Source organism: Anneissia japonica, unplaced genomic scaffold (genome assembly GCF_011630105.1).
Source record: "Anneissia japonica isolate Jap-2015-1 unplaced genomic scaffold, ASM1163010v1 scaffold2576_len324117_cov159, whole genome shotgun sequence".
NCBI lineage: Eukaryota > Metazoa > Echinodermata > Crinoidea > Comatulida > Comatulidae > Anneissia > Anneissia japonica.
The window spans coordinates 187,217-215,073 of record NW_022727368.1 but is presented as its reverse complement, the minus strand read 5'-3'; the positions used below and the strand labels follow the sequence as shown (position 1 = coordinate 215,073).

The window sequence follows — 27,857 nt, the reverse complement described above, 5'->3', positions numbered from 1 at the left end:
TTATTATCTTTTTATTTTTGATCCGATGACCTCGTCATGGCATCGAATGACAGGCTCCAGGCATGTCAGACAAGGGAATTCTCCCTTTTCTATTTGAAATATCCCGAAGGTCAGTTGGAAGATTATTCCAAAGTCTAAAAGCATAACAAGGGAATGAAGAACCTCCAATTGTCTTGTTGTATGGTATAATGAAATGTACAGACGATGACAAACGTGTTGTACGTACAAGGATACGTTGGTAAAATAAAACAACATAATTAGTGAAAATTTATATTAGTTTGAAATCAGTATATTATTTCAGGAGTTTGTCAAATACATAAAAAAGTCAAGTATGTTAAAAAGTATCTAACTAAACAAGAAAATGTCACTAGTAATGAGTGAGTGATAATTAACAAGATAAACCAATGCCAATGCTCCCCGCTGAGCATGCCAAAGAAGAACACACTAAACCAAGCTAAAATCGTCCTTTTCCTGCATCTGTAGAATAAATGTGTTTCGTGTATGGAAAATTAAATTTTTATTTGTTTTTATCATCTATGAAATTATTTATAATATACACTTAAAGATTGGTGCTCTCTTACAACCTTGAGAATTTGTTGTCAATAACCTAATATTCTATGTATCTAGAATAAAACATATTTGATAATACTGATTTAATTTTACACATCAAATTTTAGTTATGTGCAAAAATCTAGTTTTACAGGACTCAAAACATAATATTATAGTTGTTTTGTCATGAGAAAAAATCTTGGAATCTGACAGGATTCAAACCCAGGATCCTGGGATTGGAAGGCAAGTTATTCAAGGCAAATTTATTCAACCATAACAGCAATCGATGACTTCTGAAACAGTTTGATCACACATATATTTTCGAAACTAACATTAAAAGATGGTGACAGGCTTTATAGACTAGAGGAAATTATTAAAATGCATTCAAAAACTGCTTTCATGCATTAATCTAAATCTTTGTATAATAATTTCCACTAGTGTATAATATGCTATTATACTAATTGCTTATACGTACTATGTACATACCATGCATACATACATTAGCAAATGGTTGGCGGATGGCAGGGGATCCAGGCATGTTCCTGCCCACATGCTGGTACCACCACTGACATACATAAAACAATGTAATCAACAATAAAAAAAAAAAGGAAATGTACTGTGATTTACCTATCCATATAATGGATGAATCCTCAGAATTGCTGAAGAGAGAAATGAAAAATCAGACATGAAAATAATATAAATAATGTTATAAACTTAATTTCTTCACGAAAACAAGTAGAGTACACGAGTACAGACTTGTTTAACACAAGAGATTGGCTTTACACAAGTTTGTGACAACACTAAAAACATAATGGTTATGAATAAATATATGCATCTTAGGCAAAAAAAATTTAATACAAAGGAAATATTACATGAATTAGGATTACACAAAAAAATTGTTTGAAAGAAAGTAAAATTAACTCTTTTTATGGCCAAGAGAAGCCCCACTACATTGACATTGAAGGACTTGAATCTGGGACCCTGAGACTGCAAAGTGATTTAAAGACCAAAATCAGCTACAATATTCATTATTCCTGTAAAAATCAGTTAATTAATTAATCAGTCAATTAAACCTGGTAAAATATCAATAAAGAATTGTTTTTTAAACTTTTGATAATTTGGACATGCACATATAATATTTTTATATAAGGTACTACTAACCTTTTTCTTTTTATGCTTATGTATATAAATTGTACTGTTTTTACTCTTAAATGCCAATATACAAAAGAAAATTAAATAATAATATGCAATCACCATGGTATTAATACATAATATACTGTACCTGATGATGTAATCTCCTTCATATCTTCCCTATAAGAAAAATTAGGAAAATTTAATCGGATATGCAATATTAAGTTTTAAGAAACTAATCAAATCCAAATAATAATAATAATATACATAGACAGTAGAAGGTTCTGGGTTGAATTCCTGGTTGGGGCAGTTATTCATTATATTATTTAAAATTGATTTATATATATTTACAGCATTACCGCACGACAGTTTAGAGTGTACCGCTACCATATTATTATTATACATACATACACACATACATCATTTTATAATCCTTGACTCATACTAGTAAATACACAATTAAAACCAAATTATGGTTATAATAAAAATGAAAATAAATTTCTACTAACATGGACTGGAGGAGGTGTTTCAACGCTCAATGAACATATTTCAAAGTTTGAATAGACGGTATCTTCCCAGCACACATATGGAAGATCATCCACATCTTCATTGGCAACAAGATCATTAATGCTAGGCTTGAACACTGCTCCTACAAAATCAGTCTAGATTAAATGAAAAAAAAAATATATATAGTTCTGGTAGCTTTTAGAAAACTTTTACCAACGAATGCTCACCTTATGCACATTTCATGGCAGCGTATTGCCGACAATCATGTGATGTGCCTATAAAAAGGCTGTCGCTCGCCGATTCAAATCATAACCACACCAGACATCCCAGTGTTAACATCACCGTATCAACATCATCCCATTTTTATATACCAAATCCCCTAAACACTGCTAATACGCCGTTTTACGGTAACTGAAATACGTTCATCATGTAATCTGAACCAGCGGGCCTTGCCGACCCATGAAGGTTAAATTGGGCCTTTACAGAGCAAATCCTGATGGTCAATTTGGCAGTACGCTTAGAGGAAAATTCTGTACTTTGCCGTAGAGTGTACTTTGACCTTCAAAGTTTAACACACATTAAAAGACAGTAAAGCATTTAGTGAATACAGAGGAGGTGACTATTATAGTGACTTAATGGTTTAGTTGGGGAACTAAATTGTGGCCACAAGGATGGCACAATTGATAGCGTGGTATCATAATAACATTGTTTTGATAGGTAAATTAACATTTTTTTAGGAGCAGAGGAGGGTATACATTGTTTGTGACTGATTCTGTATCCAATGAACAGGGGGGAAAGAAAGCGCCTTGAGCAGTTTTCTGGATGTGTGCGCTACATCAATTTCAATAAATAATAAACAGTAAATAATTTATGCTATCTTTTTAATACTCCTGTTTCCGTACAAACCTTATCTCGTTCTTCAACAGCGATGAAGCTGGTGAATTGCGTCACAATGGAATATTCTTTGCTGAGATCAATGATATAAGATTTCTGTGCGTCCTTCTTCACGTCATGCTCCACTGGATTGACATCCAGGGTTCCATCCTCCCAATCACGAATAATGGCTCTTGCTGTCAATTGATGAAGAATCTGATGGCAACAAATGAGTACCGAAAATTGTATTAAATTAAAATTGGCAGTCCAAAACTGTGATAATAATGTGCAAATTTCATTGGTCAAACATTAGAGAGCCATTCATTGACCAACAACAATGTGACCTTACGATGGATTCACAAATACGAACACAAAAGGCCGGACACAATGAAACAAACCAATAATCAAATTATTTAGTAAACCATTATGTAAGCATACAGAACACAGAGGTATTAACTGCTAGTGTAATACAAAATGTAGTATAAGTTGTATGGCCTTGCATTGTTACTGTATTGTTTAAGCTATTTTAAATTGCCCTAGGATGGATTCACTTCTACATGCTAAATGTGGTATTAAACCCTATGATCTCTAGACAACTCTCATTACAATTTTTTAATTGGCAGTCCTAAATTGTCATGTGATATGTCACTAACAAGAATTAAGCCCAAGACTCCGGCCTGGGATTCAAATGCATTTTAACCCTAAAATGGATTCACTTTTTCTATATAGCTCTCATATGCCATAAAATAAAATCTAAAACAAACTTACTTTGCCCCTTGTTACGCTAAGCTCATTGGTAGATACCATAGTTGAGATTTCATCACCATTAATTTCAGCTTTTAATGTTGCCTTTAATACAAAAAATATAAACAATGATGATAGAGATTTACCTCTGACCATGCATTTGACTTAATGATGACTATCGCCCCCCCCCCCCATGGATCCACTCGTATGCATCATTTAAATAATCATTCTGTGAAGCCAGTCGACCAAATGCTGCAAGTAAATCCATATGCAAAAGAATATTCTAAAGCATAATGTTAAATACTGCTACATCTTTAACTATAATTTTTAATAGAAGGACCTTTGCAATCTTAACTTTATTTAAATATTTTATTTTATTTTATATATGTATGTGTATGTTTATGTATATATGTATGATATTCAAACATATATACATGTACATTTGTTAAATAGCTACAGGGTAGCCTATGATGTTCCATCATGTCCTTATCTAAACACTGCATATGTACCTTTGATGATTTATATTGTATGTATATATATATGTGTGCATAAGTGTGTATATGTTGATTTGTGTGTGTGTGTGTGTGTGCATTTATGTATGTGTTTATGTATATGTGTGTGTGTGTATTTACATGAATGTATGGGGGTGTATGTGTGTGTATGTAAGTGTGTGTATATGTATGTATGTGTGTATGTACATGTGTGTATGTATATATGTATATATGTGTATATATATATATATATATATTTGTATATAAAATGTAGGTCTACCTGATATGCGTTTATTATTAGTTTTTACTTTTTGTTTTGTCAGGGTCAAATTGAGACAAGCTTTGCTTCTATTTTTGATCCTAATTAATTAATTTTAATGTTGTCCACTTTCTTTATCACTTGATGTATTTATTATAATTAATTGAATAAATGTTAATTGAATTGAATTGAATTGAAATGAAAGTCAAATTACATTTTAAATAAAGAAGCACATGAGTCAATAATAATTTTGTTTATAATACTGTATTTAAAGTAGGTAAGACAGGCATAACTGGTAAAGAATATGATCAAAAATGGATTACACAATACATGAAAAAATTAATTCTCACATGTGTGATCACATGACAATATTTAGTAGACTCGTCTTATTGTAAAAAACTAGAGCCCATGGAAATCAAAGGCCCAAAAGTGGTCTTTAACTGTAATACACTTTTACCATGATTACAGGTTAATAATAAACTCACTTAAAATATTATTTAATAAATATAACTTGAAGATATGCCTCTCATGATATGTCATAGTGGCTGCTGGGGGGGGGGGGGGGGAGAAGGGTGATTTTGGTTAGCCAGCAGCAAGAAAAACCAATAGCTGAACAAAAGGCGGATGAGCTCCTCGGAGTCAACGGCCAACCATTAATTAGTTTAAGGAATAGAAGTAGTTTAGCATCATTGTTATTTTTGTTATTATGATTATTATTTTTATTTTATTATATAGTTATTATTTTATTGTTATTTGTATTTTCTCGGTTAGTCTATATCATTTCTGTGTAAAGTGCATAGGGGTAATGTGCAATATGGTCTATATAAATATAACATTATTATTATTATAAAGATGCCTTACCTGTCTGCAGAATGGAACATACCCATACACTACTTGGCGTGAACCGCTAAATAAGGATGTTATCTGTCCTGGAGCTTGGATGGGTTTGGAGGCATTGTCATCTGATTGTTGCCACTCCACACTCACATTGCTCAGTGCTGGTTGCCTTGCTTTCAATAACTGACTCTTGACCTATTACATTTGACATTTCAAAATGTATTATAAATTTTGCTTTCAAAAACTGAACTTTGACCTATTTGGAATATTTTAAAGATTTGATATTGGTGCTAAATAAATAAATAATTTATGATAAAATGAAATATATATATAAATTAAAAATAGATAATTTTATTTATAATAATTAAATGATGATGCATATATACTTGATATGTATTCTTCAATAAGTAAAGATATTTTTTACTTGTTGTCTGGCTTTAATAATTGACCCTTGACCAGATTAAATACATACATTTCAAAATGTATTATAAATATGATAGTAGGCCGCTTGCCTTGCTTTTAATAACTGACTCTTGACCTATTACATTTACATTTAAAGATGTATTATAAATTTTGCTTTCAATAATTGAACTTTTACCTATTTGAAATATTTTCAGATTTGATATCGATGCTAAATAAATAAATAATTTATCATCAAATGAATTATATAAAAATTTAAAATAGATAATTTTATTTAGAATAATTAAATATAAATGATGCATATACAATTGCAATAAGTTGAGATATATTTTTAGTTGTTGACTGGCTTTTAATAATTGACCCTTGACCAGATTAGATATATACACTTCAAAATGTATTATAATCTGATCATAGGCTGGTTGCTTTGCTTTCAATAACTGACTTTTGAACTATTACATTTGATATTTCAAAATGTATTTTAAATTTTGCTTTCAATAATTGAACTTTGACCTATTTGGAATATTTTCAAGATTTGATATTGATGCTAAATAAATAAATAATTTATCATCAAATGAATTATATAAAAATTTAAAAAAGATAATTTCATTTAGAATAATTAAATATAAATGATGCATATACAATTGCAATAAGTTAAGATATATTTTTAGTTGTTGACTGGCTTTTAATAATCGACCCTTGACCAGATTAACTATATACTGTACATTTACAAATGTATTATAAATCTGATAGTAAAAATGAAAAATGAAATAAATTATATTTTTTACTATAAAGAATATGTCAATTCATCAAGTTTTGAAATAAGATAATTAATTTCTTACTTTCCTTGCCCATTTTGACTTTCTGGCTGTGTCAAAGAACTCAAAGGCGCCTGTTCCAACACGTGCTATCGCCCTCAACAAGTGTTTGTTCGCCGTTTTGCTAAATAAATAGTTATTGAAAAAAAAACATAAGACTAAAAATAGCATTTTTAGTCTTATGTACAATGTTTTAGTGGTTTATTACTTCTTAAATAGCAGCTCTTTTTACATTTAAATATTTTAATAAACATTTTTTAGTGTTATGTTCTCCATATTTAAGATAGTATGAAACAAACTCTGAAAAAAGTGATACAAGCTATTGTTGATTCTATATTTCGAACTTTATTAGTTCATCTTCAGGAATAAATTCTTCTTCATATTTGTATTTATTTCTTTCACAATCTTACCTTATCCCAAATGTGAAAACTCTGTTGTTTTTTGCACCGTGTTGAATGGCATTAAGAGTTGATTCCTCATTGTTGATGTGGCCGTCGGATATCAGGAAGATATTACGCAAACAATTTGTATCACTCAGCAAGAAGTAAGCATGTAGAGGGCGCCACACTTCAGTGTTCCCCATATTGGCTTTAACATTACGAATAAACCTCCTAGCAGTAGAAACACTAGTAACAGTCTTAGGGTGACTGGCTGGATAAAGTTCATCAAAATCTTGGGGGGAAAAAAATTAGACACTGTAAGTTTAAAAAAATGAAAAAAATAATTCCTATTACAATAACAATAAATGTGGCAAAGACAAGCCAAACCAGTCACTCGTCGCAAATTGTGTTTCAGAGAAAATAGCAAAAACATGCTAGAATGTAAAATTTTTAAAAATCTATTTTATTTCACTAAACTGAGGTTTATGTATCTATACATCATGCTGTGCCGATATTTTTCCCAATTTCAATGTTAAAACAACACTTTTTAAAGATTTTATGATGGCTTCTGCATGAGAAATGCCTGAAATCATCAACTTTGAAGACTGATTTCTCATATATTGTTCTTTAAACAGCTGTATGCTTAAATGCTTGTAACTTCATAAGGAAATGTTGGATTTGAATGATTTTTTTACCATTTTATAGCTCTTATTTTACTCTTTAACCCTGTATTAATAACTCAAGATCGATTTTTTGCGACGGTTTGGCTTGTCTTTGCCACAAATATACAATTGTGTTGGCCATGTATTGGGAAGATCCAAAAAAAAGGTAGGTCAATAGGAATAAGTAGAAAATACACAAAAATACAACAAAGACCATTTTTAAATCTATATTTAAAAGGAAAATGATTGCATAACACTGTCGCATCACCTACCATTCAGCGAGATACTGTAATCTCATTCCAGCCTTTAATTACCTTATAATGTTCAAAATGCACAATGCATATACACATTTAAAAAACTCATTAAGAACCACTATTTACCTAAACTTCATAGTAGTATTAAATAGTTTAATGTTTATGATGTCAATTTTGGTTGAATCTGACTCTGAAAATGTTTTATTGTATTGTTTCCTTATTGTTCTATTATTATTCTGTAATTTTAGTATTCTCATTTAGGGACCACAGTGGAAATAAGTTGCTTTTTGTACTATTCTGTGTTTTTATCCTTGAATGTTTTTACTTATAATTACTTCAGAATGAATAAATAAAATAAAAATAAATAAAATTAGATCAATAAAAATTTTTCCCTGTAAAAAAACAAAACGCCAAACCTCAATTTAGTACATTTTCATTTGGTCAGGCTTGGCCAACACAATAATTTTTTTTTATTCGTCACTAACTCTGATGCAATGCATATATCATCTATTCACTAACAAGTCTTATGAATTAGGCTGATGACAATGATTATGATAATGATGACGATGACGATGCTGATTTTGTTGCTGACGCTAATGAAGATGGTGATGCTGGTGATACCAATGCAGATGCTGGTAATGATGATGTTGATGATGATGATGATGATAATGATGCTGATGATGATTAAAGGTGATAACCAGTGGCGTTGACAGGCTGGGGTTAGTGCCCCCGGGGACCGGGCCCAGCAGGGGCCTGGCATAACTACGTAAAAAATAAGAAAACTAAATAAACAAAAATTATTAAACTTATACATTCATCCACTATCATTCATCTGTTTTTCCTACGAGAACTGTAAATAAAGCTGACCGTTTATTGATGAAATCTGGAAATTAATCTTTTTTAATTCTTTTTCATGAATATTTTCATGACTTCTAGTACTCTGGAGATTATGCTTACAATGTATCAAATATTAAATACTTTACATTATTAATTAATAATTATAAAAGGCTTGGACCTTCGATATTGTCAATATACATACAAGTTAGAAAATTTGATACAAATAGACCTGAAGAAAGAGATTGGATTGTCAAATAAATACTAAGTTAACTTATTAAACCAGTGGTGAATTTAATCGGAGGCCTGGCCCCCAACTCTTAAATATTTCAAAATTTAACAAAAATTGAGGAAAAAAGCAAATTCTACTCAAATTTAAGTCTAAAGTGCAACTTCCGGCTGTCCAGAGATGCCATCATGAATGTTCTTACCTCAGCCCCAACCATGGCTGAGATTCATGTACAGTGTATGTGTACTGTATTATCTCAAAAAGAAGCCTATGCTACCTTGAAAAGCCCATGGGCATATTTTCGAGGCGGGCTTCTTTTTCGAGGCTACAGTACTTTAGCAAACTAAAGAAAGAAGCCTCAATTTGAGATGGGCTTCTCGAAATTTAGCCCATGTATGAAGAGTCCACTGCCAAATCACAAAGGCTTGTTGCAGTAAAAAGTGTGGATCATATAGGTAGTTTGTTTTGATTAACCGATTTAATAGGATAACACATCTTACTTGTTCCAAATGTAATGATGTTGAACGTTGCATGAGTTGGAAGACATTCGAGAATCATCAGGAGAATTTTCTTCGCTTGCAACAGATTTTCTCCTTTCATTGAGTTTGACAAGTCGAGAACTAACAGGATCTCTGGCAATTTACTGCTTTCACTCTCAAACTCAGGGTAAAATGTCAACATACAGGCCTGGGAAATAATTTGATAATAAAACAAAAATATAAATTATATTTAATGTATTCAGTTTAAGCTGCTAGCCAATAAACAGAGAAAACAAAAACCCTCAGGTAAAGTTTTGAATTCCTCATTTACACAATTCAATAAAATTACCAATGATTATTATATTCCTGTCCAGGCTATAAAATTTTGATTTGACAAAAACATGGGACATACCTAAATATGGTCATGATGACATCACATCACGACCATATATAGTCACATCATGACCATACTGCTGTGATTCGGAAGAACGCATAAGCCAAAATTTTAGTTCTGAGATATTGAGCAAAACGCATTTCTTGTTACAATTTTGTTATAAAATTCAATTATATTGATTTTTGTGTGTAAATGTACTAACTACACAACTGAACCAACTAAAGTACTTTTTTGATGATTTTTTTTTCTACAGCCCAGTCAAAATGGACATAATGTACTTTTGCAAAACAAAAGCCAATGAAGCATGAAAAATCTGATAGTCTAGGCATCATATCCAGTTTTTGCCAGTAGAATGCATGCGTTAGACTCCAGGTCTAATGGAATATAACAAATTAAAATCAATTTTAGGGGCTTAAACTCCATTATATTTCCAAATAACATAAAACAAAACAAGAAAGTTCTAAACACAAGCAGGCATATATACATTTGTATTCGACTAAATTATAAGGAAATGTACTCATATAAATATTATTAAATAATTATTCTAACTGTAAATTTAGTAAGTGCCTGGCTTCACAAACAGGAGTATGCACTCTTGTCCTATTTATACACTTTGCTAAACACTTAGCTGGCTGTGCTTAGCAGTGTATCTAAATTAGTACCTAATCATAAGGAAAAATAAATAATTCCATAGTTTAGGAGACATAGAGAGCTTTCGATTGCATGATGACAGCAGGACGTATAAAGTAATGATGTCATTAAGTCATCTGCGCATGCAAGAACATCAAGTTCCTTGTTGCATGGATTCTAGCACGCAATTTGGCCAAATCTACGCATGCAGAGAATGTAGGACACCTGGTAGGACAGACACGCAAGAATGATTCCGTTCTAGCATCATGTTGTCACGAAAGCTCCCTATAACATAAATTATGCCAAATCCTGGGAATACAACCTGCGAATCAACTTTTTCTGGATGTCTTTCAACCCACATTCTAGGCACGTGCATTTCAGCCAATTCAATCAGTAACTGAAAGCCATCATCCAATGAGAGCTCTTCGTCCACTTCCACAGTTGCCTTTGTTGTAGCGTGCTGAATATATAAAAAAATATTTTTAACAGTAATCATCAACTAATCAATCTAGAATGGAGATTAATAGCTTGGTGGTTAAGATGCTTGCTTTCCAATCACAGGGTCCTAAAGATCAATTGATGTCACGGTAACAGGATTTTTCCTCACAACATAAACGACTCCACTCATAAGGACATTCACCAATCAAATGACAATGATCTACTTTAGGTGTGTTATAAATCAATCATGCACCTCATCAATATTAAAGTTTCTACCAATCTACCGCTGTGGATAAGTCAAGACTATATGTCATTATGATGACAAGCAAAGTGCCTCAGACAGAAGGCTAAGCATAGTAACAACCCTGCTGAATGGGACATTAATAAAATGCACAGAAATATGTTGAAAAACATGAGGCAATATTTTTTTCTTTCCACTATTTCTAATAATATATATGACAATACAAAGTTGTAGAAAACTTTAAAAGAGATTATACCTAGCAAGAAAAGCAATAGTACTAAGATTAAATTTAAAAATGATGAGAACAGTGTAAATTCTAGAAGTCTTATTTCCAGAGGGGTCCTTTCTTTGGTGATAATTGCACACGGGACCAACGACTTAAACGTCTCATCCGAAAGACAGTGCGCCATCGTAACTTGTATTTCAGCACTCCAGCTGAAACACAAGGAGAGGCAGCGATAGGAATTGAACCGGGGACCTAGAGACCTCCACGGATCAGCACACACACAGTGGGATACCACCATATTAGCCACCTGAGCTAAGGCTGCTCTCTCTATTTTTAATATATATATATATATATTTTTTAAAATTTATTTTAATTGGTATTTTAAGGTGTTTTTAAGGACTTTTATCTGCACTTTCTTATATTTTATCTGTGTTGTACACTTGGCACTCTGAGAGAAGTCATTTTAACTGAATGAGTTTACACAGTTTAAAGGACAAATAAATAAAAAATTTAAAAAATCTATCAATCAGATTTAGACATTTAATCAATATGTTTATATGTTCATTCAGAACATATTTAAAAAATATATCAAGAAGAGAGAAAGTTTCACAACTAAAGCAAAATAATAAAATACCAAGTTGAATATGTACAGGTATTACTTGTTTGCTTATAGTTTTCCTTACCTTTATTTTGATATCATGAGTTGGAGAATCGATAGAACGAATATCATAAGGCATAACTACTGCAATCTGGATGGATGTTTTCAAATTTCTAAATCATATAACAAGAATAAATGACAATGAAAGACTAGCATAATACCCCATTAGGTACGTTTTCAGCAAGGTGCGGGGGGGGGGGGGGCGTACACACTCCAACACAAATTGGAAATGAAATTCTTAAGTTGACAAAGTAATGAAAAATGGAAGCTGCCATCCAACAGGCTGACCTTTGACCGTGCAGGGGATTCTAGTATACTGTAAAACCAGAAAATTTTGCAAGCATTCAATTTTGATGTTTAGTCATCATTAATCAATGTGTTTGGATCAATATTACTGGAAAATAATTTGTTTAATAAAACACAAGATTTGATATGCCTTGTTCATGGTATGACTGAACATAATACAAAATTTTGGAATATCATAAGAGAATACTGTATGTGTGTAAACATTTCTCTCTTTGTCATAATTAACTGTGCCTGTGATGGCCAGTCCTAGCAGCTGAGGGGGACAGGCTTATGGCACCTAGCATAGCTACTGTAGCCTAGACAGTGGCTGCAGTCCTATCAGGCCTAGAACTCATGATACGATATTTTAAAAGCTTTTGTATGGTATTCCTCTTATGAATAAAATTTAGGCCTTCTGTGATTTGCGAAAATTATCAGTTAGCGAAAGTTTAATTCCGCAGAAGTTTTCTGCTTCAAAAGTTTCTGGTTTTACAGTACAAACTTGGGTCATTATTGCACACTCTTGCTCATATGTTACTAAAAGATACAAATAAACATAAGCATATAAATATCATTTTTTGCTCAGATAACAGTATAATAAATTGTATTTACCCAGGCAGACCAGAAATTTTCTTTGTCAATAGCTCTGCTTGAGTTTTCACAGATAAAGCACCATCTTTTTTCCAAGGAGCTACGCTTCCCGGAAGATTAAACACAATATTCCCACAATCTACCGCTAGTTCCGCTACGTACGTAATCTTGATCAACACTTCTGAGTTTGGAGGCAGATTGCCTACACTAACCGTGAAGACATCCTAGGTGGACAGGATTTATGTTAATAAACAATATACAGGTATTATTTTTTGCTATAAAAAGACAGCAATTTATCATTTAAAATTTATAATAAAATAATGCTACTTAAGTTTGTAATGTCTAACAAAAATACTGTTAATATTTGAAAGTGTACAGTAATTAATAATAATTATTGTCATTATATCAATTTCATTATTATTATTAAATATTATTATTATTATGTACTGTATCTATATAATATAATCATAAATAAATATATATACATAATCATAAATCATATAAGAAAAAACTCCTTTTTGCTACAAGTGAACTTTATTGAGCATAAACAGTAACACAGTTCAAACACAGCATGAGCAAAGGATCCCTTTGCAGCCAATAGAGGGCAATATTTAATACTAATTACTGTACAATCATTTTAAAGAAGTTGAGTATAATCCTCATGCAAGAAAATATACAAAAAACAACTATCACAGCAACAATGAAAAAATGATGTGGTAATTATTTAATTAAAAAAAATTATCTAAATCCAACAGCAAGTAGATACTATATGCCAAATGATTTCATAATAATTACTGTACTTTATTATTACAGTATATTCATAATAAACAATAACAGCTAATGAGAGAATAAAAGAAAACTTACAGGTGTTTCTTCATCCATCAGGTATGCACCGTGACCTTTGCTAATAGCCTCTCTGTATTCCCGATGAGCGACATCTTTATCCTTGACCTCACCAACAATGTGTTTGCCATCAATGAAAGCCTCGAAGCCACATACTGCGGCCATGTCATCCAGTGGAAACACATACTTAGCCTCAATCGCGCAACTGTTTTCGTTTCTGTAGGCTTGCAATACCACAACCTATCAAAGGTGACATTAACAAGCTACGTTTACAGGGGTCCCAAGTTGGAAGAAGCCATATCTGGGAGACTTGGTTAAATGGATGGATGGATCTATTCGGTGTAAACACCAAAGATAACCCACAAACGTCTAAAGACTTCCTGTGGAGTCCTTCCGGTGATGATTTTGCAGTACACCGGGAGACAATTCTCTATTCTTTTCCAAATAGTGTACTGTGTTCTTTAACATTCACATGGGCCATAATGCACATGAGACCTTAAACGGCTTAAATGTCTCATCCGAAAGAAGGTGTACTATTGCAACTTGCGCTTAAGCCCTCCAGCTGAAACGCAAGGAGAGCAGCGGGAATTGAACTGGGAACCTAAAGATATCTAGGTCCTCGGTTCAATTCAATTTGTTAAGAAATGAACTTTCTTAACACATACGATTTTATATTGCTGTACATGGTGATATACTTTGGCACTGCATTCCAAACGATTGATAATACAGTAGTAAAAACATAAAAATATAAAGAATTTGCGAGAAATGAATGATTTTTCAAGAGTACTCCACAGGAGTGCGGACTACCGCGACTTGCAGAAGACTTTAGCACTCTCTGTTTATTGACTGACTTTTTACCTCTCATGTTTGTGGATAATACTTCTCTGAACTTATAATAATTTACTCATTTACACCATCGGATATCATATTGGTTAAATTTTTAAACTTCTTTTCATTAGTTAATTGTTATAAATCTTTTGGTATTTGTAATTGGAAATATTGATTACATGTCATTCCGCATGATGATCTATTATAAAGATCAAAATATCGGTTGGCTTTAATGGCAGAATCAAGGGGGTCCCAGCCAATTAAATATTATTATACTCAAATTTTAAGTTTGAGAGTGCTAATTCGGGCCATCTACATGTACCATAACCATAAGTTTAAATCTCAACCCCAACTATGGATGGGCTGAGGTAGTGTAGACTTCCACTTCTTAAAGTCCCTCCCTCATGGGTCCTCCATTTCAAACTACTGGATTCCCCACTGGGCATGCATGTCCTTATTTGGCGTATACTTAGCTATTAAGTAAGATCAGTTTATCTACTGATATTGTCAGATCATTCCTAATATCTCTCAGTTCACCTAAGACACACAGAAAATATACATGTGATAAGCCTAACCTGGGCAGCGAGGTCAATAAGCTTGGCTCTGATGTGTACTGCTGTCAGTGGAACAGAACAATTGTCTTTGGATTGTAACCCTGCCTGCACCTTGTCCAATGGATCCTGCAGTGATTGTATATCAGCTATACCTAAATTATCAATAGAAAAATAAATATTTCAATTCAACTTCTTTTAATCGCCTATTAATTTGTACAAAATAACTATTAAAACTTGAGATGCATTTATAGAGTAACCCCAAAAAAAACCCCCAAATATAGAAGTTATCACAATTTATTAAATAATTTGAATCGGTTTGTATATTTTTTTTTGCGTGTTTGATTATATATTTCCATATTTTTGGTTTGTATGTTTATTGTTGTGTCTGATTTTGTATTGTTTCTTTTTTAGTTATTTATTTTATTTATTTATTTATTTGTTCTTTATACTGGGTTTCCTCTTCAGTAACAAATTACTGTTCTCCCAGAGGGCCCAGTACACATAGAACAGTCCACGAAACACAAGACAAACATACACACATAATGCTGTACACAAACTAAATCTCAATATGAGGTTTAGGGAGTGGAGTTGTTTTGGTCGTGAGAAAAAGTCCTGCAACTGACAGGAATTGAACCCATGACCCTGGGATTGGAATGCAAGCATCTTAACCACCAAGCTATTTAACTCCACTCCAATCATATGATACATTGCATTAGCTACTCACTAATATCCATCATTTGTGAATCATCAATTTCATCCAGCGTTTCCTTTAGAGATTTCTGAATAAAGCTTATGATCTTATCTTCAGGCAGTGCAAACTCGATGAGGTAACGAATACGCTGCTGACATGCATCATACACAACATACTCGTTATCCTGCAAGAGAACCGCCAGAAGGTAGAAAATATAAAATGGGTAAAATATATGGAACACAAGTTGTTCAATTAAAGAGTGTATCCAGTTTTCTTCTTTTTCTTAACATAGGCTTCTAAAAATGTCTTTGAAAGATGGGTTAGATTCAATCAAAAACATTGTACATTTATTTATTTTCTTTTTATTTGTTCTTTATACTGGGTTTCTTCTTCAGTAAAATGCTACTGTTCTCTCAAAGGGCCCAGTAAAAAGGGCCCAGTACATGTCAAGACCTCACAAAAATTTCCATCGCATAAAATGTGACATCCCACTTTGATTCAGTTGATAAGAACTCAGTAACTACTCACAAAATAGCCATAATGGAAAGTTTTTTTTGAATGAAGTATGTATTGTATGTGTATGAAGTCATCAGTCAAAATGTGACCAAATAGGTGTATATTTTATATTCGTCAATTTGTAACAATAAATTTTCTACAAGACATTCCCTACATGAAATGTGTATATATAGTTTCTAACTTTTGCCAATAATACCAAGATATGTAATTATCTGGACAGCACAGATACCCCAATTTGCATCGTTTGTGATGGGCTGTGAAGTGGCTCAGGCTATGTTTCAGCACTAGGTGCAAGCATTTCAGGGCATATAAATATAAGAAATAAATATTTAACTCCTTACTTGAAAGTGGATTATGGCTTTTCTAGGAGGCGATTTCATAAAAAAAATTGTAAATAATTTATTTAGGGTAGAAACATCAATAATGAAGTTTTAAATAATCAGGTCATTAAATATTTAATGATATATAACTATACAGTAGACATCATTATAAACATAGGTAGAATTCTATCTTGAAAAACAAGGTGGCAGATTTATTTTAATTACCTCAAAAACTGACTTCTTCCCAACTGCTCTCTTAACGGCATGGACACTATTGTAGCCCTCTGGAGCAGACGATAGTTTATAATTCTTAGTTGTCATATCCAGACACTTGCCAAGGGCAACTTCATTAACCAGCATGAATCGGGATCCTTTAACTGTACTTCGAGATGAATACTTGGCACTTGTACTAACAGAAGAAAAATTTTACATTAGCTTATAAAATAGTTTTGAGAAAAGAGAAATTCAAAGCCAATGTGATTGAATAATTAAAGGTTCATGCATTCATCATGAAAAAAAAAATGCTCTCCCTGGGTAGAATTTTGTAACGTTACAGCCTGAATCAGCCCAACTTTTGTTTGAAACTACCAGGTACCCACTTGTACTCCTGGGTGGAAAGAGACAACTGTAAATAAAGTGCCTTGCCTAAGAACACAAGCAAATTGCACAGCTAGTGATTAAACTTCCGACCTCCAGGTTGAGAAGCATAACCACAACCGCTGCGCCAAATTACTTCAATAATTTATCTAAAAATCTTTCAATGTTTTTGATCATCAAAGTTTGATTAATTGACAGGTAACCTTAATACAAACCTCTATGTATGACACTAAATAATTTTCCTACCTGCTGCTGTCTGTAAAATAAATTCCACTTCCAAGGTTGCCAGGATCCCTTCTCTTGCCACCGAAATCACTCACTACTATCTTAGGCAGGAGAAGACCTCTACAATAAACAAGCACCATCCAATATATTAGACTTTAATTTATATTATTGTAAAGCTATATGTATTGCATGTAGACCTATCTGACTAGTTGCAAGGTTAGCATTATTTAATCCATGAGAGATCGGTTAGTCAATAGTATTGTACAAAACATCAAAGCATGCTGGGTATGTTTCTCGCTTAAAACACTGTTATATTTACTAACAGTAAATTATTCCACTAAAAACTTAGGAGTACTTATTCCAAAGCGGGATTCAGTCAAAAAAATCAAGTCTAGTGCTACACTGTAAGCCATGCACTAACTGCGCACAATCTTTGTCAGTTCACACGATTCTATGGGGAATGCAACGCCACAACTTGCATGCAACAGATCGTTTTAATGACATTTCATTTGGACTGTAACCAGCAATCAACAGACGAGGTCGCGTCCTCTAACGCTGACAGTGAGCAGAGATGGATTCTTTGGCCAACGGTCATAAGACACAGAGTGGCTGGCCTTAAATTTGAAAGCGGTCCGCATTCAAGAGAGCCACTGTATAGATCATTTACGGTAGTTTACTTTTAAATTCAAGATGCTACATTTCCTGCGGGAATACATGTAGTGTGATTTTCAGTACACTTGACATGAAAGTTAATACAATTTTTTTTTTCTTTTTCGTAATAATAACTTAATAAAATTAAACTTTAACCTTGAAATATAAAAACCGGAAGTTTTTCATTTTATATACTACCTGAAATAAAAATTATGCGATAACAATACCAACCTTGTAAATATCCCCACGAAGTTGGCAGGGTTTGATGCATGGAATAGAAGTTTCTTGTTTCCAAGGCGATGCGTAAAGTTTGTTTCTTCAATTGATCGACTAACAGCAAATATGTTCCTGATGTCAAAATTGTTTCTGCTACAAAATAGAAGCATTACATTCAACTCATTATTGTTCCAAAGTTTGTTTATCAACCTAATGAAAGAACAGCAAAAACAAAGTTCACTTGAAATGTATGATAGCTGTTGATGAGATATAACTCAAGCTTGAAAATTTAATTACAATGATGCTATCAATTTGTGTAAATTTAGGCTTTAATAATAACAACAAATGGCAGTCAATTCATAGAGTGCATAGAATTTATGAGGCATGTCTTGGCAAAAAGTATTCAGTAAAATGAGCTATAACTTATGGGAACTCAAAAATGACCTAAAAATCATTTTTTTTTCACTATAGATCAAAGTTTAATTCCTAATTAATCATGTCTTAAATTCTTAGTTCTGGTCTGGTCAACAAATTGTTTATTTAACATTATTTTGGTACTGTAGTTATTGCCATTAAACAGTGTATGCAAAAAAAAAAAAAATTTGAAAGGCATTTACTCAAAATAATGTTTATCTTGACTCTAGGAGTGCTGTACATTCTCTTCCCAATAACTAAGACTTGACATGTCCAATTCCAATGCATGACCCCTCATAGATTACATACACAGGTATATGCAAATACCAATAACTTGAATTTCAATTTTTGCTACAACTTAACCAATATGCAAAAAACATGCCTCGCGTGTAAGACAAGGCTTCAAATAGCAAATTACGATAAAAAAACACAGGGGTAGTCTTATAATTTTGATAATAATCTACTAGATATTTTTGTTTCGACAGAAATTACATAAATCAGTGATATTTGTATTCTATGAGTGAGATACTTACCAGGATAAACAAACTAATTGCAACTGATCATTTAAGAACACCCCTACAACAAAAATAGAACAGTCTGATTGTCCCAGTATGTGACTGCAGCTATGCCCAAGCACCATCTTTATTCCTTTGTTGTTCGTTTATCCAAGTATGTATTCACAAAACAGACTTCACGTTACAGGTAATCTATTGTTACATTTTTTGGTTCAACATAAAAGTAATTCTAATAGACTTCACTTACCTGTTCTTTTTTCATGGTTTCTTCAGGTAAAGACAACATCCCCTTAATTTGCTCATTTGCCTCTTGCCAAATGTGCTCCACTAAATCAACTACCTCAGTTGATGTGGCACCAGATTCATAGCTAGACTCCAGTGAAATCTTAAACAAAAGAATCAAAATGATTAATTTTGAAAACACTGTGGTCACATGCCACAAGTTTCTGCCATCCTAGCTTCCACTGGAACAATATACAATATGTCAATATAACAACAAATAATACATTGATATTCATAGAGAGCAACTTAGCTTAGTCAGCTAAACTGGTGGTAGTCACTCTGAAACATGGAGATCTCTTGATCCCCGGTTCAATTCCCATCGCTGCTCTCCTTGTATTTCAGCTAGTGGGCTGAAATATTAGTTAGGATAGCACACCATCTTTCAGATGAGATGTTGGTCCCGTGTGCATTTTATGTGTACGTTAAAGAACGCAGTACACTCTTCAGAAAAGAGTTGGGGATTGTGCCCAGGTGCACTGCCCATTCACCATGAGAAGGCGCCCACTGGAAATAAGTATTCTTCAGACTTTCGTGGGTTATCCTTTTACACCGAGTAAAATCAAATATATAGCACTGATTAAAGCTAAAAATAATGTTAAGAAATTGATGTCGGTCTACCTTTCTCTGTTTATCAGACCCAATCCACCTTGAAATAAACTTATTACACTTCTTGTATCCTTTGTCCGGGAACGTCATGATCCGGTATAACTGTGAATATACGTTGAGGGCATCAGAACTAGAAGTTAAGTAACGGAATTCTCTTTCACCACTAGATTCATTCTGAAACATAAAAAAAGCAGTCTTATAGAATAAACAAATCAATCGACTATTCTATTTTATTTTATTGAAAGGGGAGTTCCGGTTAAGAACAAAGGCAATTAGACAGTTTATCCAGTTGAGTATTCACGAAATAGACTGTTCTTTAAAATTTATACAATAGAAATCATTACATGACAGGAATTACGAATAAAATAAAACAAACAAAAACCCAGCATTCGATCAAACCATTCATAATAACCAAGCATCAACTAAGTTTGACAAGTTCTGACCAATCAGATCAGAGGCAGGAATATGCGCCTGTCCCACAAACGCTTGTGTATACATACACATACTTACATTTGTGGGACCTTACTTACATACTTAATTTTTGTGGGAAATTAAACAAGACGTTTTTGTGTCTACTGCCCCCAACGGGAGCATAGACACTATGTCATGATGTAGCAATTAAAGATGGCGGAAAAGGGTAAATCCGGTTTAGACTTGATGGGTACTACTACACGGGGTCGGGGCACTCTATTGACAATCGAATAGCGTTCAGAACTCAAACAAAATTGCATTCAAAACTCAAACATGCGTATTTGAGACGCAGCACGCGTTCGCCACGAACGCCTTTTACTGTCATTTGAAAGACGCCCTCTAAAACATGGTAGTACTCTTTGTGATCAACGACATGATGTGGTAACTGAAGGGAGTTACTAATTTTTAAAGTGTTTTTAGTGTAATATAGCAGTAGGCCTATACAGAATATTGATATGAAAGAAAATTTTCATGAAAAAATCCAGATACACTACTAAAATAATAATAATATGTCGCTCTTATATAGCGCTTCATGCACAATGCCTCTAAGCGCTTCACATTACTACCCCGGTCATTGGATCAAACACATATGGAACACATACTCAGCTCCCTGGGGAGAATTACATAATATTGCAGCTAGTAATAATACACACATCTGCATATTGAAGAACATAAAATAACAAAAAACAAAATCTCCTGTATAAGGCAGTAGACACACGATCCCGCTGGGAGCCTATTCTTATACATTGTTCAGTGAACACACCACCTGCCAAATAATGGTGATTTTGAATAAATATACAATTTCATTTTGGCCAATTAGAGCACCTGCTTCCACAAAAAAAAAATGGAAATTTCAGAAAAAAAGTTTTTCTTTATTTTTACTACACCCACAGCTGCCTTGAAATCTCCAAAAATAAGATATGTATATTTCCTCATAATTACATAAATTTAAAAGCATTTAACCATTTAAAGCATTTTACTACACTATTCACATTCACCAATAAAATTTTATTTTCATTTTCTCCTCTGTCTGAATGTTTTTGGCAAAACTATGATATTCTAAATGAAAAACCAAAATTTTATTTTCGCCCTACTCTGACGATCTATAAAAAATAAGTTTGCGAAACAAGGTATAAAGGAGCCACTAATTATCATATGTTCTCCTTGCTTCACGATCTTGTGCTGGTCTTTTTAAAGTGTCATATCTACCATTTATCAGATCATCCAGCATATCCTCTCTTCTTTTTCCAATTCCTCTTTTCCCTTCTCCTCTTCCTTCCAAAATCCATTTTAAATTATCTAACCAATAATAGCATTAGGTTTAAAGCCGGACACGCACTGCGCACGATAATTGTTGGCTGACCAGATTCTATAAAGAACGCAACGCGATGACGCACACGCAATGGATTGTTTTTAATGATGATAGGTTAAGACTGCTACCAACAATCAGCAGACAGCGTTGCGTCATCTATCGCTCACATGGAGTGGAGTTGGATTCGTCGTGCGACAGTCATACGGCTGTGCCCTGCTTAAGTAAACGTAAGTGTACAAACACAAACTATCAATACATACTTCAAGCAATTACATTACGCTGGTTTTAATGTTCTAGAGATAGGAACCAAAACCAACCCATACCCACCTTGATTTCCTTGCAGTTTCCATAATGGCAGAAAACTCGAAAACGGTACAGGTATTTGTTTTCTTCATTTTCAGATGCTTGGCTGGCAAGCGGCAAAACATGAAGTTCAAGTTGGTAAAACAGGTCACCATCATTGGACCTTGATGACTTCTGTTTATAAAACAAACATTAGCATATATCAAAATCACTCATCTCATCTCTGAAACTATTCAAACAGTAGTGGCGGATACAGGAATTTGAAATGGGGGGGGGCGGGGGGGGGGCCAGAGGGAACTTCGACTTTCATGGAGGCTCTTGCTCACCTCATTCCCACCATGGATAGTTAAATTTTTATAATTATTTATAAATGTCAATAATATCTCCACAGCATTATTGCACAATCTGCCGCAAACGCAAATGAAAGAGAGATAGTTCGGGTTTCAAATTTGGAGAGGCAAAGCAACACATTGACTGCCAATCCTTTCTCCTAGCTTTATCCCACAGACCAAGGCATACAGGGCACCACAATAATAAAATCCTTTCCACAGCCCAAAAAAAATTAGGTCAGCAAAATTTAAGGTTGGCAGTCTTGGCAATTTTTACTACTGTACCTATAGTATAAACTACAATTTTTCGGAATGCTTGACTTTACATCGTCATCTACGGATCGTGATTTGGTTATCTCTATTAAATCAATAGATTGTTGCTGAAAGAATAGACGTACTTGTATTATTTTAATATTGTAGTATAATACATATGCTTTACGTAAGAAAATCACTGAAGAAATGTCGTTTTAGCGTTATCTTTAGCATGGGCAACATCACTTTCATAAAAGCTATGATCGTATCACCACAGACTGTCATCTGTTCTTTAAAAGAGAACTAGCAAAACGATTTTTTGTTCTAGAGGGGAATTTTTATATGCCATTTATAATATAATCAACCTTAAAATCGCTTTTTCGCAACATCGCAATTTCTTATGGAGTTATAGGTCATTATATACGATTTAATCGTGACGTCACAGTATCTGGGATTTTCCACACATGTACACATATACTTCACAATAGTGAAGAAAGAAATCTACGCCTAGGTCGGCAAAAAAATTGTCGTCCTGTGGCAATTCTGGCTCGGCAATATGGTCGGCAATCGCCGACGTGGAATTCATGGGCTGTTGCAATTAGTGTACATGCAATGTGGTATGTATGTTTAGACAGGTATGGACGTAAACTTGTGTCTTTGGTGCCCCGAGTGAACCTTGTCAGATGTAAATTCGCGTTCCTGGCAGTGAAGTATAAAAGACACTTACCAAGAGGAGACAGCTCTTAGCCACTTCATAACTGTCTTCATTGAAGTCAGGAGCCTTGTTGTCACCCCATGTCCAGACTCTGATAAATAATGCATTTTAAAAATTAAGTTGGAAGTAAGCAATGAAGATTTGTTTTACCAACTAACTGATATTTCTGGATAAAGAGGATGATCGTCACACACGGTGTATTTGCTACACATCGTATTATGTATGAATATAGCTAAAGATGTTCAATGCTAAATATGCAGAAATGTCTAATTATTGCCGGGCCCCAAGCCAGCATATTTTATTCTGAAATTGCAGTGCTGTCTGTGTACTATAAGTGCATTTTGAGAACAGAGACAAACTCAAAGGTGGCCTACGACCCTTGTATGTGTAAATGTCGTGTAAGTATACTACCACATGAAAATACTTTCAAAGTTTATGATTGGATGTGTAAAAAACAAACATACGGAAACGCTTTCAAATTGAATGTAGATGACTTAGCTGTGGCTGATTTCTTGAGAGGGTTTTTAACTGGAAGAAAATACAGGCACAGGTATTAGTAGTTCAATAATTATTTCTTACATTAAGCTATTCATATATAAGTTTAAGCTTTCAATTTAAGTGAAATTATAAAAATGAAAGTACTGTAAAGTTGAAAAATAATAATATTTTAATACATAATTAAATATATTCAAAACAACATCAAAATATTCATAATTAAAATAATAATAATACTAATACTAACAACAAACAACAACAACATCAACAAAAGTAGCAATAACAGCAACAACAACATTAACAACAACAATAACAATAAAGAAAATAATAACAGAAATAATAATAATAGTAATAACAATAAAAAAAAAAAATAATTAAAATACTGGAATACTAAAAACGAAAATAAAATGAACAAAAATGTGAACCATTAATATTTTAAATAATGAAAAAAATAATTTAACAAATATTGCAAACCTATTCAATCTGCTTTAACATTAAAAAAAATAAATTGTGTTAAGCTTTGACAAAAACATGTGACATGCCTATATATGGTCATGATGACATCATATCATGACCATACATAGGCACATCATGACTATATATGGGCATATAACAGATTTTGTCAAAGGAAAATTGAAAGTGAGGACAGAGAATAAGCTATGCTTTAGGTTGTATTGATCTTCCCATCCATACCTTGTATTTTCCCCCTTTCAAATCCTGCTAGTTGCTTGCTACCATTAGCAAGATAGGCAGTGGGGTCAACAACTCGGCCTTCCTTAACACATCTGCTGATAAACAAAATAGTTACTATCGGCGTTCCATTCTTCTGCGCAGTTCGTCCTTTATATGTGGTATTAGCTTGGTTGATACTGCTGACAATTAGGAAGTTTGTCTTTAAAAAAAAAAAAAAAAAAAAAAAAAAAAAAAAAAAAAAAAAAATCTAATTATTGCTAAATTAAACGTATTTAATGAAATCACTAAGTGCTTTACCTTGATTTCTAAGACTGGAATAAGGTGATACATATTATATACAATCAAATGCATTAAGACCTTAGTAATTAAATTGTACTAAAAATATGGCTATATACAATATAGTAATGGTATATATAATATAATATATATCAATACTAATATAGCAATATCATTACAGATAGTAGGCAAACAAATAAATAACTTAAACAATAATAGGTACTTTATTGTCCACATATTCATACCAAAAAATAAACGCCCTATTTCGAATAAACTCCCAATGCCTAGAAAAACACACCCCATTTAGAGCCTCATTTGGAATTAACGCCTCCCTTGAATAAATGCCCTGGAGAATTTATTTTTTCCTTGCATAAACATAAAATTAAAATTATATTCAAATTCAGTCTGAGAGTGCCATTTCTGACCAACAGAGGTGCCATAATCATAATTTTTCTTACCTAAGCCCCAACCATGGTGGGGCTGAGGTGGTCTACACTCTCCATCTGTAAAAGTCACTCTCTGGGCCCAGCTCTAGGGACAATGTAACCAAAGTAATTTGCTCTGGACTTATATATTTTTTGGGTATAGGCCTATGATCAATTCCATTGTATTTTTGTCTATTTCCGTACGTTCGTAATTAAGCAAAATTTCTGAAGAAACTAGGCCTAACTACGGAAATTCACTTCACTTTATTGATAAAACACTCAGAGGTATTACAAATGGTGGCCCAATGGGCCAAATTGCTTGTAATATTACAAAAGTTATGGGCAAGAAAGCGGCAAAAACATTAAACACTAAGGTCCGTAGTACTTGAGAAGTCTGCATTCAAAATCAACTACATCCTAAGAGTGAATATTTTGAATAAAAATAAATTCTACCTCTTTTGTCAGAGCATATGATATCACTCCACCATTGTTGGTTATTTTCTTTTTCAGTTCTTGCTTCTGCTTATACCGGAAGCTGAAGTCCAGCTCAAGAGCAAAGTGGTAGCCTTTGAAAAGACTTGACATATCGTATCCAAATACCTGCCACAACTAAAACAGGAATCCTATTTAGAACAAGATAAATTATACAAATCAGCAGTGTTGATAGCCTAGCTATGCGTGAGATACTGTATCACATTAACCCCACCCAGGCGAGTACAAACAAACAGTGTATAAAAATAAGTCTCGCCTAAGTAGGAAAGTAAAATCCTGTTGCAAACTTGTCTGTCATGGTTTTTAGCACAGGTAGGCAAGGTGCCAGCCCGTGGGCCACATGTGCCTCGGAGTGATTTTTTTTGTAGCCTGCGAAAATGAATTACAAACCCTATGTGTGCGGCCCATAATTGCTTTTACCTGAATATTGAATAAATAAAAAAAAAAAATTAGGAGGGAGCCCTCAATTTGAGTAAATAAAAAGTAAATGGGGGATAACAGAATATTACATTCAAATGTTGAGTCTGACAGTGTCATTTCCAGCCATCTACAAGTGCCAGAAATATAAACATTTTCCTACCTCAGCCCCAACCAGGGTAGCGTAAATCCCCTATCTGCTGAACCACTCCCCTCTTGTTTATGTCGAATTCCAAGATCCAAGATGTTGTAATTTGGCTTATTATTTTCCATCAATAATCTTATTGGCAGAATATCAACCATGTGGGATGGGAATAAAAGAAAATTACCTTCAAATTTTGAGTCTGACAGTGCTATTTCCGGCCACCTAGAAGTGGCGTAGACATAAAAAATGTTGTACCATATTGACGTGATGGCTTTTATTTTAAATTCCAGGATTTGCCATTGTTTAATGTTCTAGTTTCATGACAAATCATCTTCTATCTGTAGGCCTAATCCGATTGTTGAGATATGGACAATGAGTAATATTTGGTCATGGGGGTCCGCAAAAAGGTTGGGAACCACTGCCGTAACTGTTCTAGTTGTTCGCATGAGAAGTTGTGTGAATAACTGATTTAGGTATGTGACTATCGGCTGTTGAGAGCGCGATATCATGGCACCGCGATCATTTTCTGCAAGTAACTCGACTGTCTACATAGCCCTCTATTGTTTTGGCTGCAGAGGTCGTATTTATCTTTTCCCTATGACCTGAAAATACTGATGACATAGTTAACATTTTCCTCTTTGACCTCATCATCAAACCAATCTGTTTGTTAAATTCCTTGCATTTAAAATTTGTTGTCACGTACCTAACTGATTCAGAAGATAGGTTGTCCACAACTCAGTCAGTCGTGCAAACATCCGGAGCATGATATCAGCAAAAGGCCAGACTTCTTCGCTCTACTTCTACTAGGCTAGGCCTATCTATCTATACTACTTGCCCTTGCAAGCTAGTCTAGATAGACTGTTAGGACTACATTAGATAGACTAGCAATGGCCTAGCCTAGACTCTAGTCTAATGAGGCCTCAGTCTCTTGCCAGCAACTCCACATCGGGTTCCCTCCTCGCCCCATCCATGGAAAGGTAGTCCGATCGAGGTTGGCGGAAGGAAAGTCATACTCTCTAACTTAGACTAGGCCTAGCAAGCTAGACTAGCCTAGGAGGAGGGGCTAGGCCTAGCTACTTTGGCTAGTAGTAGGCCTAGCTAGGCCCTGGTTAAGTTGTAGTTGGCTGCTATGGCCTAGGCCTACAATTTCGATTAATTAACATGGATAATAAAATAATGACATTATGTCATAACTCCGAATATGAAATAAATAATATGTAATATATTTAGCGCAATAAAACTAACTTCTCATGTTACGTCTACCACCATCTTTCATTACAAAAACTTTAATAACAACATCATTACGTCACATCTAAAAATATTCAAGGAGAATGCGCCCTCTATGCT

General features: G+C 33.6%; 1 protein-coding gene across 1 annotated transcript; it reads right to left on the bottom strand.

Annotated features, from left to right (window-relative positions):
• Positions 1 to 3: 3 nt before the first annotated feature.
• On the bottom strand, positions 4 to 27,830 carry LOC117113694 (protein mono-ADP-ribosyltransferase PARP4-like). Its single transcript, XM_033257112.1, has 28 exons — positions 27,756 to 27,830; positions 25,910 to 26,079; positions 24,756 to 24,954; positions 24,032 to 24,095; positions 23,580 to 23,658; positions 22,296 to 22,445; positions 20,198 to 20,359; positions 19,545 to 19,682; positions 19,316 to 19,338; positions 18,384 to 18,578; positions 17,523 to 17,621; positions 16,905 to 17,088; positions 15,877 to 16,027; positions 15,174 to 15,304; positions 13,792 to 14,010; positions 12,949 to 13,151; positions 12,077 to 12,164; positions 10,811 to 10,948; positions 9,486 to 9,672; positions 7,037 to 7,298; positions 6,651 to 6,750; positions 5,416 to 5,586; positions 3,829 to 3,909; positions 3,094 to 3,276; positions 2,190 to 2,342; positions 1,832 to 1,860; positions 1,036 to 1,208; positions 4 to 134 (listed from the first exon to the last, which is right to left on the bottom strand). Exons 2-28 carry the CDS (start codon positions 26,039 to 26,041, stop codon positions 4 to 6), a joined length of 3,825 nt encoding a protein of 1,274 aa, XP_033113003.1. The 5' UTR covers positions 26,042 to 26,079; positions 27,756 to 27,830.
• Positions 27,831 to 27,857: the final 27 nt, after the last annotated feature.